Source organism: Artemia franciscana, chromosome 10 (assembly GCF_032884065.1).
Source record: "Artemia franciscana chromosome 10, ASM3288406v1, whole genome shotgun sequence".
NCBI lineage: Eukaryota > Metazoa > Arthropoda > Branchiopoda > Anostraca > Artemiidae > Artemia > Artemia franciscana.
In genome coordinates, this window is record NC_088872.1 from 20,705,405 (window position 1) to 20,723,349 (window position 17,945).

At 35.9% G+C, this 17,945-nt stretch overlaps 1 protein-coding gene across 2 annotated transcripts in view; it reads left to right on the forward strand.

The window, feature by feature from the left end:
* The first annotated feature begins 10,783 nt into the window (after positions 1-10,783).
* The window catches only part of LOC136031900 (eukaryotic translation initiation factor 4E-like), a 33,831-nt gene continuing 26,669 nt past the window's right edge, over positions 10,784-17,945 (forward strand). Inside the window, exon 1 of one of the 2 annotated variants that reach the window (XM_065711887.1) lies at positions 10,784-10,920. In XM_065711887.1, coding sequence (XP_065567959.1) covers positions 10,813-10,920 — 108 coding nt within the window. In that variant the 5' untranslated portion in view covers positions 10,784-10,812. The remainder of the gene's footprint in view (positions 10,921-17,945) is intronic. The other variant, XM_065711888.1, reaches the window with a different exon arrangement.

The window sequence follows — 17,945 nt, forward strand, 5'->3', positions numbered from 1 at the left end:
GTTACGCGCCATTGTAGTTGTGTCCCTGTGTCCCACCTGTGAATAGAGATAGATATAAATATATGTTTTTAACTACAGAAAACATGCGAATATACAACATTCTTCGCTGTCCCATTGTCTGTGCATATAAATAGATTGTCAGGTTTACTGACTCTTGAACATGCAACATATAATTGTCCATGGGAAAAACAATCCGTATTCAGATCTATACCTCATTATTCTAATGATGTGTCCCTGTGTCCCGGTCGTCATTTATATTCCCTGTGTCCCGGTCATCATTTGTGTCCCGGTGTCCCAGTTTGTAATTTCTCTTTGAGTGTCCCGGTCGTCATTTATATTCCCTGTTTCCCGGTGTCCCGGTTGTCATTTGTGTCCCGGTGTCCCGGTCTGTAATTTCTATTCGAACAATCCCTGTGTCCCGGTCGTCATTTATATATCCTGCCTGTGCCCCCGGCGTCTCCGTTGTAGTTGTGTCCCTGTGTCCCGGTCGTCATTTATATTTCCTGTGTCCCGGTCGTGATTTGTGTCCGGGTGTCCCAGTCTGTAATTTCTCTTTGAGGTTCCCGGTCGTCACTTATATTCCCTCTGTCTCGGTCGTCATTTGTGTCCTGGTCTGTAATTTCTCTTTGAGTGTTTTTTCTTTTTAGTTTTTTTTTAGTTTTTTACCTTTTTTCTTTTTTCAGTTTTCTTTTTCTTCTTTATTTTTCAGAGTCACTATGAAGTACATATCGACGAACCTTTGTTTTTTTAACTTAAATCTGGTAGGCATTGATGACCTTATCCAAGTCAAAATCCCAAACCCAATCAACATCGCTATCATTTTCAGTTTTGATATGTTTTGACTCTCGCTGTCCAGGTGGATTTTCATCTAACTGCGCGGTTTTGCGTTCAAATACCGTTAATGACGTCACCGTCAAAGCAAAAATGACGACAACTAATTTCATGACGTCAGTCAACACAGAAACATGACGTCACCTGATCCACAGATCCACAGACAGACAACTTCGCGCCACCCCAACAGCTAGTATTTCTATATATTTTGACAATAGATTAAAGTAATTCGAAAACCTTATAACAGATATTTATAATTTTGAGTTTTATTATGCGTGCCGAGGAATCAGAGCAATCTGAAAGTTATCGCCTGGCATTCAGGTACAACCCAGTCGATGATTATAGCTTGAGTAGATGTGTTCAAATCGGGACAATGTCTAAAATTTGTCCCTATTGCAAGGCCTTGAAATTCAATGGTGAAACAATGGGAATGTGTTGCGCCTCAGGAAAAGTTAAACTTCCTCTATTGGCTGCACCACCAGAGCCATTGAAGACTTTCCTTACTGGAAATACGTCAGAATCTAAGCGTTTTTTGTCAAAAATCAGACAATACAACTCATGTTTCCAAATGACGTCGTTTGGAGCCCAAATCGAAAAAAAAATGGTAAAAACTACAAAAAAACTAAAAACTAATAAAAAAACTAAAAAATCTAAAAATCTAAATAAACTAAAAAAGAAAAAAAAGAAAAAAGGAAAAAAATAAAGGAGAAAAACAAAACTAAAAAACGAATGTATATACAGACCGGGACACCGGGATACAAATGACGACCGGGACACAGGGAATATAAATGACGACCGGGACACAGGGACACAACTACAATGGGGACGCCGGGGGGCACAGGGGGATATAAATGACGACCGGGACACCGGGACACAAGGAATATAAATGACGCCCGGGACACTCAAAGAGAAATCACAGACTGGAACACCGGGACACAAATGACGACCGGGACACAAGGAATATAAATGACGACCGGGACACAGGGACATAACTACAAAGGGGACGCCGGGGTGCACAGGGGGATATATAAATGACGATGGCGACTCAGGGAATGGTCGATTAGCAATCACCATCAACAAAGCTCAAGGGCAATCATTAGAATCATGAGGTATAGATCTGAATACGGATTGTTTTCCCATGGACCATTATATGTTGCATGTTCAAGAGTCGGTAAACCTGACAATCTATTTATATGAACAGACAATGGGACAGCAAAGAATGTTGTATATTCGCAAGTTTTACGTAGTTAAAAACATATATATATATATATATATATATATATATATATATATATATATATATATATATATATATATATATATATATATATATATATATATATATATATATATATATATATATATATATATATATATATATATATTCACAGGTGGGACATAGGGACAAGACTTACGCGCGCGGGGGGGCTTGGGGGGGGCGCGAAGTGCCCCCACCAACTAGGTGTTGGGGTGGCGCGAAGCGCCACCCCAACAGCTAGTATATATATATATATATATATATATATATATATATATATAACAGCTAGTATATATATATATATATATATATATACTAGCTGTTGGGGTGGCGCTTCGCGCCACCCCAACACCTAGTTGGTGGGGCGCTTCGCGCCCCCCCAAGCCCCCCCACGCGCGTAAGTCGTTCCGCGCCATATTAGTTACGCACCATTGTAGTTGTGTCCCTGTGTCCCACCTGTGAATATAGATAGATTTATATATGTGTTTCAAACTACGTAAAAATTGCGAATATACAACATTCTTGGCTTTCCCATTGTCTGTGCATATACAAAGCCGTATGTACTAATAATGACATCATATGCAAACGCTCTTTTTACAAACAAACAAACATGCATACACACAACTCGTTTTTATATAGATAGATAGATAGATGCAATACAAATTAACTGCGTAAAACTTGCGAATATACAACATTCTTCGCTGTCCAATTGTCGCTGCATATAAATAGATTGTCAGGTTTACCGACCCTCGAACATGCAACGTACAAAGCATCTTCATCGGCTTTTGCCATTGTAAGTTCATCAGTCATTTTAAACTTAAACATTAATAGATTTCTACGTGAACATATATGTCTTAAATATCTTTAATGACGTCACCGTCATAGCAAAAATGACGACAGCTAATTTCATGACGTCAGTCAATACAGAAACATGACGTCACCTGATCCACAGACAGACAACTTATTTTTATATATATAGATATATATATACTAGCTGTTGGGGTGGCGCTTCGCGCCACCCCAACACCTAGTTGGTGGGGCGCTTCGCGCCCCCCCAAGCCCCCCCGCGCGCGTAAGTCGTTACGCGCCATATTAGTCACGCGCCATTGTAGCTGTGTCCCTGTGTCCCACCTGTGAATAGAGATAGATATAAATATATTTTTTTAACTACGTAAAACATGCGAATATACAACATTCTTCGCTGTCCCATTGTCTGTGCATATAAATAGCATTTATATTCCCTGTGTCCCGGTCGTCATTTGTGTCCTGGTGTCCCAGTTTGTATTTTCTCTTTGAGTGTCCCGGTCGTCATTTATATTCCCTGTGTCCCAGTGTCCCGGTCGTCATTTGTGTCCCTGTGTCCCGGTCTGTAATTTCTATTCAAACAATCCCTGTGTCTCAGTCGTCAATTATATATCCCGCCTGTGCCCCCGGCGTCCCCGTTGTAGTTGTGTCCCTGCGTCCCGGTCGTCATTTATGTTCCCGGTCGTGATTTGTGTCCGGGTGTCCCAGTCTGTAATTTTTCTTTGAGGTTCCTGGTCGTCATTTATATTCCCTCTGTGTCGGTCTTTGATATGTTTTGACTCTCGCTTTCCAGGCGGATTTTCATCTAACTGCGCGGTTTTGCGTTCTTTAGCCGCAAGCCTGTTTTCTTGCTGTTCTTGTGATTCCTCGGCACGCTTTCTTTTCTTACTTTCTCTATCAGCTGCAAGCCTGTTTTCTTGCTGTTCTTGTGATTCCTCGTTACGCTTTCTTTTCTTACTTTCTCTATCAGCAGCAAGTTTTTTGGCATAGACTCTTTGAGCAGCTTCTTCGGCTGTTGCCATTGTAGGTTCTTCAGTCATTTTACAATTAAACATTTTTCCGTGAACAAATGTCTTAAATACCGTTAATGACGTCACCGTCAAAGCAAAAATGACGACAACTAATTTCATGACGTCAGCCGACACAGAAACATGACGTCACCTGATCCACAGACAGACAGACAACTTATTTTTATATATATAGATATATATATATATATATATATATATATATATATATATATATATATATATATATATATATATATATATATATATATATTCACAGGTGGGACACAGGGACACAACTACAATGGCGCTTAACTAATATGGCGCGTAAAGACTTGCGCTCGCGGGGGCTTGGGGGGGGGGGTCGCGAAGCGCCCCCACCAATAAAAATAATAAAAATCAATTTCTCATTCCTGTTTATAATGCAGACTTAAACATGCTAAACTAACACATTTCTTCATTCCATGCAAATGTCGTTGAGCAACATATTCTATCGCCATTCAGTGCAGTATTTGCTGTTTCTTGTTTCACGTCTTTTACTTTAGCTGTTCAAAGTTTTGGCAGTCCATGCCGTTTTCAAAAGCTATTAATCTTTTGTAATTTTGCAGGCGCCATGGATAAAGATACTAAAAACGGTACGACCACTCCTGGGGGAGGGGGAGGAGGAGGAAAAGATATAATTTATGGTCTTAAAATAAGCTCATAAATATGATGTCACTCACGAGAATTTTTTTCATAAAATTAAGACTTTAAACAGGTTTTTTTTAAACTCGTGACCCATCTTGATCGTTTTTTAAGGCCAGAAAATTCCAATTTTTTTTAATATGGAGCCGTTTAAAAAAAATACACATGAATAAAAACACAGTTGCTAGTTTAAATTAGTACTGAGCCCTGGCACGTGGCAGGTTTCTATGTATGGATTCTCATTGTCGCTTGTCTTCTTACCACAGAGGTGAGCCTCTTCTTACTACCATGACGTTATCACAGGCTCATTACACCCACCCTTGGAAAAATGCAAATTCTTCCTTAAAGTGCTAACCTATTTAGATCGTTTTTGTGGCCACTCATACTCGCTTTCTCGCTGTCGCCTGTAAATTGTGCTGCCGCTTATCTTCTAACCGCATATTACTTTGTTCTCGCTGTGGTATATCTTTTAGCCGAATATTTCTTCGTTCTTCACTTTCATTTTTTATTCGTTCTGCTCCCTATTGCCGCGTGTATTGTAACAGCATATTTCTTTGATCTTCACTTTTATTTTAACTTGTTTTAATTCTTGCTACCAATTATCTTCGAACTGGATATTTCTTTGTTCTTCACTTTTTTTTCTTGTTGTGATTGTCACAGTTAGAATACTTACGCCACTGAAAATCACTTACTTACTTGCTTAATAAGTAAGTAAGTAACTTTCCCTGATACTTGCGTCAGCAAAAACTACTTACTTACTTACTCAGTTAATAAGTAATTTTCGCTGACGCAAGTATTCTGACTGTATATTTATTTGTTCTTTACTTTTGTTGATCTTTACCTTAGATTTTTTTTTCAACATCCTTTATCTTAGCTCCTCGGATTGGTAAGATCCGGTCAGATCGGATTTTTCTTATCAAGTTTGATGGTATAAGTTCTTCATTTGTCCTCTAGGTATTGTACTTACTCTCTTTACTTGCTCTACTTACTCTATGCATTACGAAACTCCTTGAAACGCCTTTTGCGAATAGACTAATTACACTTGGTATTTTATACTTAGCTAGGTCATCTGTGTAATGCCGTATATCTCATACTAGCTGTTGGGGTGGCGCTTCGCGCCACCCCAACACCTAGTTGGTGGGGCGCTTCGCGCCCCCCCAAGCCCCCCCGCGCGCGTAAGTCGTTACGCGCCATATTAGTTATGCGCCATTGTAGTTGTGTCCCTGTGTCCCACCTGTGAATATAGATAGATTTATATATGTGTTCCAAACTACGTAAAAATTGCGAATAAACAACATTCTTGGCTTTCCCATTGTCTGTGCATATACAAAGCCGTATGTACTAATAATGACGTCATATGCAAACGCTCTTTTTACAAACAAACAAACATGCATCCACACAACTCGTTTTTATATAGATAGATAGATAGATAGATACAATACAAATTAACTGCGTAAAACTTGCGAATATACAACATTCTTCGCTGTCCAATTGTCGCTGCATATAAATACATTGTCAGGTTTACCGACCCTCGAACATGCAACGTACAATTGTCCATGGGAAAAACAATCAGTATTAAGATCTATACCACATTTTTCTAATGATTGACCTTGAGCTTTGTTAATGGTGATTGCAAATACTAATCGAATTGGGAATTGCAATCTTTTAAATTGAAAAAGCAGATCCGTTGGAATCATGGGAATGCGAGGAATAAGAACAGCCTCACCCTCATAAGGCCCTGTCAAGATTGTGGCCTCTATTAGGTTTTCCATTGTTTTTTTACGGCAAGTCGGGTGCCATTGCAAAGCTTTGGTGGGTTTATATTTCTTAAAAGTATTATTGGTACGCCTATTTTTAGTTGTAGCACGTGTGGTGGAAACCCTGAAAGATGTATGGAATTTAAAAATTCAGATGGATAATTAACCGCTTCATTTGGTTCCAAAACTGTGTCGACTGACTTGTAAAGGACTGCCTGGTCTCGAATCTTGGTCAAAACAATATTGTTGATTTCATGGACGTCTATATTTTTGGGTGCGAGAATCGCTCTTTCACTTAGCCATTTATTATTTTTATAATTTTTTAGAATATTCGGAAATACTTTTTCAATCAATTCATTTTTGGACGTCACTAAATTACAGAAATCAGCAGGTAGTTGTATACGTCCTGAAATTGAGTCTACTGGGAGCTTTCCGTTTCCAATTGTCAGCAATTGATCTGAAAATGTTTGACCAGAGTCATCGTTTTGCAATCGGACACGCATATTTGTAGTTAATTTTAATATTTTTACGTGTGCCCATAAATTAGAATTTTTCAGGCAAGCATTCATTCGTCTTCAATGGCTCTGGTGGTGCAGCCAATAGAGGAAGTTTAACTTTTCCTGAGGCGCAACACATTCCCATTGTTTCACCATTGAATTTCAAGGCCTTGCAATAGGGACAAATTTTAGACATTGTCCCGATTTGAACACATCTACTCAAGCTATAATCATCGACTGGGTTGTACCTGAATGCCAGGCGATAACTTTCAGGTTGCTCTGATTCCTCGGCACGCTTTCTTTTCTTACTTTCTCTATCAGCAGCAAGCCTGATTTCTTGCTGTTCTTGTGATTCCTCGGCACGCTTTCTTTTCTTACTTTCTCTATCAGCAGCAAGCCTGATTTCTTGCTGTTCTTGTAATTCCTCGGCACGCCTTCTTTTTTCACTTTCTCTTTTAGCAGCAAGTCTGCTTCCGCGTTGCTCTGGTAGTTCCTCGGCACGCTTTCTGTTCTTTTTTTCTCTATCAGCCTCAAGCCTGTTTCCTTGCTGTTCTTTTGATTCCTCGGCACGCTTTCTGTTCTTTCTTTCTCTATCAGCCTCAAGCCTGTTTCCTTGCTGTTCTTTTGATTCCTCGGCTTTAAAAATTAAGGGTCTTAATGAATTTTCCCAAAGTTCTGACCAACACAGATCGGTTTTATAGGCCAGCAAGTCCATGAATACAAATTTTCCTGAAAAAGCTTGGAACCGTTTTTAAGAAAAAATAAATACTTAAATACATAGACAATTATTGCTCACTTATAAATAGCTTAAATTCACATTCTTCTCTGTACCCGTCAAATTTCTTTGATGCACTTCTCACAGAAAGCTAGAGAACATGAGCCTAAAAATACAATTTTGATGCCTGAAGTACCCCTCCCTCATAAAAAGTGTGCTGGTATCCACCCTAATAGCTTTTGATGAGCTATTAAATATGCTTCAACCAATACTTGTATAGCACAAACTGTTTTTAATTACCACTCATTATTCGCAAATTATGTATGTTATGCAGTGGGCCAGTGTGGGCTCTGGCAATAGGAAGCTCTATAAACATTCTTTCAACAGTTCTAAGCTGATTGACTATCGTCATGACTTATGCTTGATAGCATATCTTCCCCGTTTTTGAAAAACAGGTGTTTTGAAAGTGACAATGCCAGAAACTGGCACTTTGCAACGTTAGACAAATTATTAACTAAATAAATCATTTGAGTTGCATACAATGAAAATTCTGACTTTTAAAATTTCGTTTTCTATTGACAGCGAACACTCGTTACTGCCAACCTCCACCCCACATTGATTGCGTTCAAGTTAAATAATGCCTGAAGAATGATAATCTTACCTTTTCAAGCCTAACGCTTGAAGTAATTCAGACCGAGGAGGGTGGGAAGGGGTTTCAAGTCTGAAAGAATCCCAACATTTTCTTTGTTGTTAGACTGTGAAGGTTCCTGTTTGCCAAGGGTCCACTTTAAACAGAGCAAGTGTTTGTATTTAGTCTCAGTAAGACTTTTTCCCACGGCTCCAACTTTTTGTGAACGATACCAGATCAAAAATGGTTCCGCCAATGTCTTTATCTATGTTTAAAGCTGCAAGCTAAGGATATTATGCTTTTTGATAATATCTACACGAATAACAAAATCAGATCTTCTAGCTCAGGAATCAAATTCCCCTCGGTCTTTCAAAAATTTCACCAAAGCATGAAGTAACTCTTTGAACGTTACAAAGCCCTGCCTCTGGTTTGCTCATAAATTTCCATATCTATTGTAAGTGTAGCGGCAAATTTACAATCCAGATTGGGATTTTAGAATTTGTTTTAACACTGAAACAGGCCTCTGGTTGTTGTGCACTGCATTTTAAAGTCGTCAAAAAAATGGTTCAAACTTTATCATAGCCAGTGAAGTCTCCAAAAAAAACACTTAAGAAATGCTCGGAGATCATCAATGTATTTAAACAGATCATCAAGAAGGGGGATAATTGCTGACAACAAGAGAAAGTGGAGCAGATATATTCGTACCTTCTGGGGTTCCACCCTTAGCACCTATCTATTCCGACTCGACATCACCGAGAAAAAGAACCAACACTTTTTCAACTACCAATAGAAAAAAGTGTTCAGTAGCAATTGCTGTAAACACTCTGTTTTTCAAAGAAAGATGCTTTTTAAACTGATGCATTGAAAAACTTTCTCTTAATATTGCTCTTTAGTTTAAACTAAATGAAAAAAAAAGCTTTTTTCTACCTGCAAGTAAGGAGTGATATTAAAACTTCAACTGAACAGAAATTATTCCGTATGTAAAAGGGGTTGAACCCTCCTCAAAGCCTCATTCTTTGCGCTAAAGTTTGACTCTTTCTCACAACTTTACTTTTTAAAACAATAAAAAACTTTAGCGTAAAGAACGAGGCGTTGAGGATGGTTCAACCCCTTTTATATACGGAATAATTTCTGTTCGTTTTAAGTTGTAATGTCACTCCTTAATTGCAGTTTTATGTAGTTTCTGAACTTTTTTTTAATTAATGCATGTTTTGATTTTGGCTCTCCAAAATCAAATTTATTTTAATAAATAATTAAAAATCAAATTTGCATATTAATTTTTTCTTTCGGCTAAATGGCTTTATCATAGTTTTATCGGAAGATTTCGAGAAAAAAGGAAGCGACGGAGGAGACCTAGTCGCCCTCTGATTTTTGATTACTTAAAAAGGTAACTAGAACTTTATTTTCTTACGAACGTTTCCATTAGTAAAAAATATACATAACTAACGAACTAACCTACGTAACGAGCTTCTATATTCGTAGATTTTTATTGTGTATATAAGGGGGTTCACCCCCTCGTCAATACCTCACTCTTTACACTAAAGCTTAAATTCCGTCCCAATTCCTTAAGAATGACCCACGAATCACAAAGGCCGTAGAATAAGTAGTTGAAATTACTAGAAATACTTTAGCGTAAAGAGCGAGGTATTACGAGGAGGTAAACCCCTCATATGCGTAACAATTTCTGTTTGTTTCAAGTTTTAATGCTGCTCCTTACTTTCAGTTGAAGGAACTTTTCATATTTATTTTTTCATTGTTTTTTTTAAATAATGCTAAAAACTCCTTTCGCCTTCATTGAAATTTTCTTCCCCCACGACAAGTTCCTCCATGGAAAGATCCTCCCACGTAGGCCCCCCTAAAACTCCCCCCTACCCAAACCAAAAGATCTCCCTGAAAACGTCTGTAAACTTCCCAATAACCATTACTACATGTAAATACAGGTCAAAGTTTATAACTTGCAGCCCCTCCCACGGTGACTCTGGGGGAGTAAGTCATCCCCAAAGACATAGTTATTAGGTTTTTTGACTATGGTGAATCAAATGGCTATCTCAAAATTTTGATCCGGTGACTTTTGGGAAACATTAGCGTGGGAGGGGGCCTAGGTGCCATCCAATTTTTTGGTCACTTAAAAAGGGCACTAGAACTTCTAAATTCTATTAGAATGAGCCCTCTCGCGACATTCTAGGACCACTGGGTCGGTACGATCACCCATGGGGGAAAAAAACAACAACAAAAAATAACAAACAAATAGAGACGCATCCGTGATCTGTCTTCTTGCAAAAAACTCAAAATTCCAAATTTTTGTAGATAGGAGCTTGAAGTTTCTACAGTAGGGTTCTCTGATGTGCTAAATCTGATGATGTGATTTTTTTAAGATTCTATGACTTGTAAGGGGTGTTTCCTTCTATTTTCTAAAATAAGGCAAATTTTCTCAGGCTCGTAGCTTTTGATGGGTAAGACTAAACTTGATGAAACTTATATATTTAAAATCAGTATAAAAATGCAATTATTTTGATGTAACCCTTGGTATCAAAATACCGTTTTCTTGGGTTCTGGCTACTATTGGGCCGGGTCGCTCCTTACTACAGTTCGGTACCATGAACTGTTTGATAAATAATATAAAAAACAGAGATGGTAGCTTTTTTCTCTCTTCTTAAGAAAACGTTTGATTGCTTAAGGAACTCAACTACAGGCTATCTTGTGTCCTTAGAGTTTAGACTAGAAGGGGGTAAAGATTTTGTAAGTTTATCCTCAATTCAAGTACTATGCTAGTGACTGGCTATTTGTTTGGTAGCTTTACTATTGTTGAAAAAGATTTAATATAGTTAGAGCAGGAGTCTGATCATAAAAAAAGACAGCTAGACTTAGGCAACCATTATTAGGTTATCTCCATTTAATTTTCTTTCCAATTTGCCTATAATAATTGCTGTTATTGCAATTGCATCCAGAAACATTCTAGTTGGGCAGCTTAGCAGAAGGAAACATCTTAATATAATAAGAACTGTACCATATCATTAGATTGTTTATTTCATTCTTTTTTTCAAATATCTTACCCTAAATTCCATAATTCAGCAATATAAGGGTGGATTCTTGTGGAATTCCTGCCAGTATTGACTTTAAAGTTTAGCCTAGTTGAGGACTTTAGCAGTGTTTTGACCAATTGTTTTTAAATCCCTGAAAGGCTAGTGGGAAATCCCTAGAAATCCTCATTTTGATTAGAGTAAAAGACCACTTTTATTTGGCATTCCAGAAAAGTAGAGATGGGTTTTTGGACCACTCTTATCTTTGGCTACTAGTCCCACATCATGACACAATGTGAGAGTAGTAACAAGAGCCCTGCCTTCTTTGTGAATTTGTCAGCAGAATTTAAAAATTTGGTCTCTTTTGACAAGCAATTGGAGAGAAAAATTATATTTAATATTTGTGATATATAGAATCAATAGCAATAAAATTAAAATTATTAGAATCAGACTGTCAATATGTGCAGGAAACTAAAACAATAAAAGGATATATGCACCAAAATAGTATAATTAGTAATTCAAATGTTTGATCCTAAATAATTTAAATAATAACCATGGTAAGTTTTTTGCAGTTCATATTATTGACTTACAAATATTGTGAACATACCACTTGAGACATACTGTTTTATATTCTTTACAAATATAATAATTGCCTCTATTGGAAATTCAAATTTAAGCACTTTTTGACCTAATCCAACTATAAATAATTTGGTGCTGAGAAAATGTAGTATTATTTTCTAAGAAAAAAAAACAACTGAAAATACATAGGCTACTTTAGTAGAAAATTTGGTGTCAATGAAGGAGGAAATAGCATAAATGGCAAAATAAAATTTATTTGTTTAACTTAATCATGGAAAATCAGTGCTTGTGGATCATAGAACATAAAAAAATGGATTTATAATGAAACAGTAAGTTTGAGACCAATGTTTTAAGCCTTTTTATACCCCATATTTGGTCATTTTCAAGAACTTAAAAAAGTACTGAAATTTGAATTTGCAATAGAAGCAATAATTATATTTATAAAGAACATAGAAAAGGGATCAATTGGTATGTTCACTTTATTTGTAAGTCAATAATATGATGTGCAAAAATTGACCATAACTATATTGATGCATAGCTTAGATTTTTAGCTATTCAGTGGTATGCACAGTTCTTCTCAATTCCTCCTTGGTGTGAGGGTTTTAGTTTTGCACAATTTTACTCATTTGGATACCTTTTTTTTACCCTACTGAAATCCTTATAGATTTTCCTGTTTTCTGACTTCTTTCCAAATCACTAGTAAAGCCTTTTTATGCTGACTTTTAATAGTATTTGTCCAAGACAACTTATTTTGCAGCTCAAGGCCTTTACTTATACCAAAATAGCTTCTTTTCATGGTTAAAACTAAGCTTTGTACATATCAACTAGTAAGTTTGGTTTTGATTTATAGATTCTGGTGCCAGATTTCAGATTCTGGACCATAGGCTGAAAGATATTTATTATTTTTCCATCTCTATTACTATTTTTGCAATACCCCTGGTTTTGTATGAATTGGCATTAATGATATCCAACCAGTTGTTTTTCAAGCATTATTTTTGTTTGACTTGTTTTCATATTGAGTTTTGCTTATGTCAATAACAATGCTTGAGAAAAAGAAAATGCTATCTGTTCACAGATATGTCAAAATATGGCTGAAAATTGAATTTTAAGGGTTAAAAGCTGCTTAAGATGTACTTTTAGCAATACAGAAAAAATGAAAAGTTAAAAAATTCTTAGGAATTGTTCACATTTGTGTAGTAAAGTGCAGCAAGGCATATAGGATATAGCAAGATGAGTAAGAGATATAGATTTTAATTTCTGTTTTCTGCTATGCATGGCCAATCAGAGTGCTTATTTGGTTGTGTTAGTATGTTAGTGGATATGGTGGTTAAAATTGATAAATATTTATTTTATATTGTTATTTTTGGGAATTTGGGCTATTATACCACTCTGCTTGTCACACCCATGTGAATAATCCATTATTTGCTTCAGAATCTTGTTATATTGACAAACAAAAATTAATTAAAATTATTTTTGGTCTAAATCAGATTCAACACCTTTATCTTTTGTCCATTGCTAGCTGAAGCCTTGACTCTTTTCATGTGCAGCATTAGCTTCTTGTTTACATGAATGTATGGACAGCTTTATTGCATCTGCATCATGCTGTATTTTGCTTTCAGAATTCCATGTAATGTTTCTTTTTTAAGCCCTGTCTGTCTTTCCATTATCATGATTTTTACTGGAATAAAATGTTGGAAAAAGTGTATCATCCCATGATACTTTCCCATTCTTTCAAACAAAGGGCTGGATAGAACTAGACTGTAATGACTGAGCTGATACAGGGCTAACCATTTCAGTATATTTATAAATATCATCATTGAAATGAAATTGAGTTTGGATCTGATGCACAGCTTCAATGCAAAAAGATTGTGCAACTCAAGGATCTTTTCAGCCATATAATAGGGCACACCATGATCTGATTTTAGTGCCAAGAGAGAGTTCTGTTCACTTGGACCCAAATAAATACTTTCAAGGGAAAGGTAAACACTTCAGTCATTCATACTTAGTTGAAATACATTTGTTGAATTCATATAGTCCTCCTTTAACTTCTCGTTTACCCGAGCAGTACTGCTCCACTCTTGACAGCAGGTGTCCTTAGTCTAAACGTTTATCAGGTTTTCTCCAAATGATAAGTAGTGTTAAAGGAATTTCCAACCCCTTTTCTCTTGACTTCTAGGTCAATCTAGTTGTTGTTGTTGTCTCCTAGAAGGCTCTGTCTATCATAGGGAAGCATTCAAACATAATGCACTTTGGAATTGACTGCACAAAAGATCTTTAACTCCCTTTATGGCACATTCAGAATATTAGGTTTCTGGAAAATTGGGGCAGAATACTACTTCCCTCCCTTTTTTAATTTTTGCATTGGAAGAAGATTTTTTGGGCCAAAATGCTATAAATTCCTTAAAAAATCCTGAAGAATTGTAAAAATCCCTAAATAAAAAAAAGTTTGCCCCTTAAAGACATCCAAAATCCCCATTTTAAAAGGGAAATCCCTGGAATTCTATGGTATCCCAGTGAAGACATGATTTCTGTTCCCAGTCCTGTCTATATGTCACTTGAATGACTCCAGGGTTTGAATTTGAATGGCTTGACTAATTATAGAGTTTCAAAGTGTAGCAACACAGCTTAAGTAGAAGTGGTAACATTCGTTGTGGTTACTGGTTTGTCAACAGATCTTCTAGGAATTCTCTAGATTCACTGGTTAGGGTTGATAAGCAGAAGGCTGGGCAGGATAAAATTCTAGACCAGCTACTTTTTACTATCTTAGAAAGAGGTTAGGTTAGTAAAATGAAACTTTCAGTTATGGATCTATAGACTAATATAGGTCCTGGGGAGGTATTTTTAAGTATCCCTACCTACCTCCACGCCTCCCTCTTGAGGACACTGACTTTGGATGACCTTTGAAAGTATTTGTGTTTTAGGATAAAAGTGAAGCTTTGCAAAATGAATCTTCTGCTTAAATGAAGTACAAAAACATGTTTTTGGCTATAGTTTATGTAGTTTCAAATAACTGCAGATACAGTTCCTAAATTTAGAAAAAAAAACATTGATATGGCTTATTATTCTGCTCAAATAACAGGATTTTCTTTTTCAAAACTATAACCAGAGAAAAAGAAACTGAAAATTGAGGTATAGTTTTGTTTTGTCAAAATTCCTATAGGTATAGATCACATAGGCAAATTTTCTAGACTTAGAAATTAGAAGTAAGTTAACATAGTAGCTTGGCAATACCTTGCTTGAGTATGTTTTTGGCCCAGGATTCATTACTGATAGTTTCATTTCCCTAACCTAACCCCTTTCCAAGATAGCCAAAAGTAAGGGTGTCTAAAATTTCTGAAAACTACTTAAAATTTCTGGAATCAATAACTTGTGAATTCCAAAGTGCATAGCTTGTGATCTTTCATTGAGATAGTTTCCAATCTAATGGTGCCAATTGAGGGGGGGGGGTTTATTGGAAAAAAGGTGAATAGGATTAGTGACAAGCCTTCTCATAAATTCAGAAAATACCTAAGGTCAGAAAGGACCTAAGTCAGTTCTGACTTATATCAGAAATGGACTAAGTCAGTTCTCAGGTGGGTCAGAACCAGTGCTGTCACTTACCTGAAGTACTTTTACTTGAAGTACTACTTAAGTAAAATTTTCCATTACTTGTACATAAGTAAAACCTCTAGGGTGTACTTATTACTTAATACTTAAGTAAGATTACGAAATACTTATTACTTAAGATACTGATAATGTACTTGTTTTTCAAATACTTTACCTTTGACACAAAAATTTTGTGTGTGTGTGCTTTGGCAATGTACAAAAAAACATCGCCTTTGGATTTAGAGTAAACTCAGATATAGCTCCATGTCGTATCTTTGGATGTGAAATAAGGTATTTGTTTATGATGAAAAAAATTATAGTATGATTATCACTTGGTTTAATTTTGTTTAAAAGTTATATATGGTAATACAAAAATTTAAATTATTTCACAGTTCACTGGTCGACAGTGAGCTAACATCCTTTGTTTTGTGCTAAATGTTGCATACTGTAGTCCATTTGGGCTTATATTTCTGACATAGTTTTATCATCTTGTCAAATTATCCAGATTTCTACCATTTCATCATCTTCAGGACTATATTATTGGTAAGACTACAGAAAGCTATGAATCTTTTCCCATCCAAATGTTGTCTGCAATAAACAAGTTAGTGGAATTCTAGCTGGATCCAATGCAGGGGTATTTTGTCAAATTCATTCCAGCAAATTCAGGTATTCAGACAAATCCGACTTCAGATTTGTCACTCCATTCATAAGTTATAGGCCCTACTAAATTAAAGGAAAACTCAAATTTCTTAAAACTTGAAATCCCCTCCCCATCGCCCTATTTGAGATAGGGTTTGTGATACGAGAACCTGATATGAGCCCTGATCCTAGGCATCTTTGGTCTAGCTTTCATTCAGATCCATTTCTCCATTTGCAAGTTATACTAAATTAAAAAGAAAACTTAAATTTTTTCAGCGATTAAAACCACTCCCCCTTGTTATATTTGAGCTAGGGTCTTCATCCTAAGACTTGATACATGTCATGGTCTTAGGCCTCTTTGGTTCAATTTTCATTCAGATCCATCACTCCAGTCGCAAGTTACTCTGAATTAAACGAAAAACTTTTCTTTAGCAGGTAAAGCCCCTTCCCTATTGTTCTATTTGAGCTAGGGTCTTCATCTTATGTGTCCTTGGCACCTATGGTTCAATTTTCATCAAAAATCTGGCTGGCGGTTCTCCTGCTATACTCAATTGCACAGACGGACGGACAAGTTTTGCAACGTCTTAGGGAGCCATGTTGGCTCTTTGGATCCCAAAAAAGGAAAGGATAGTATATCATCATCCAGGCATCATCACCTATTTGGATGGTGGAAAAAATCCATCAAGATAGGTTTGGAGATCCATCTGCCAGTCTTTGCAATCGAGTATAGCGGGAGAACCACTGGTTGGATTTGGATTAAAATTGAACTATTTGGGTTAAAATTGAACTTAATTAGTGCGATGGGGAGGGGCTTTAAGTTTAAAAAAAATTGAGTTTTTCATTTAATTCAGTGTAACTTGCAAATGGAGAGACGAATTTCGATGAAAATTGAATATAGATGCCTAATAGTATGATAAGTATTGAGTTCTGGGACAGAGGCCCTAACTTAATTAGGTCGAGGGGGAGGGGGCTTTAAGTGCTGAAAAAGTTGACTTTTTTGTTTAACTCAGTTTAACTTGTGAATGAAGTAATGGATCTCAATGAAAATTATGCCAAAGATGCCAAAAACCATAAGACATATGATGTTTGGAGATGAAGACCCTAGCTTAATTGAGGTTTGGGGAGAGGGCTTTAAGTGCTAAGAAAAAGTTGAGTTTTTCATTTAATTCAGTGTAAATTGCGTGTAAATATATAGTAAATTAATAATGTAAATTCAGTGTAAATATATATATACTAGCTATATATATATATATATATATATATATATATATATATATATATATATATATAGCTAGTATATATATATATATATATATATATATATATATATATATATATATATATATATATATATATATATATATATATATATATATATATATATATATATATATATATATATATATATATATATATATATATATATATATATATATATATATATATATATATATATATATATATATATATATATATATATATATAATATAATATATAATATATATATATATATATATATATATATATAAGCTGTGTGAAAATATATAGAATAAGTACTTAAAGTAGTACTTGAAGTACTACTTAAGTAAAATTTTGGCAAGTACTTGATACTTAAGTAAGCATTTGGAAAGTACTTAATATTTGATACTTGAGTAAAAATTTGGAGTACTTGTTGTAGCACTGGTCAGAACAGACTTAAGTTTATTTCAGACTGGAATTAAAAAAGGACTGGGGCCTTTCTTTCATATTGGTTTAATGACTTTTTTTTCAAGATTTTGAACAAGTTCCAATATTGAGAGATTAATTGAGCAAATAAGTAACCGTTGGGCCAGTGTAGTGGAAGTGACTGGGCCTACAAGTTGGAGGTTCTCAGGTTCAATCCCACACGGTGCAACGGAATATTTTAGCCGTCCTGGCCGAGTTGGTTGGTGCGCTGGATTC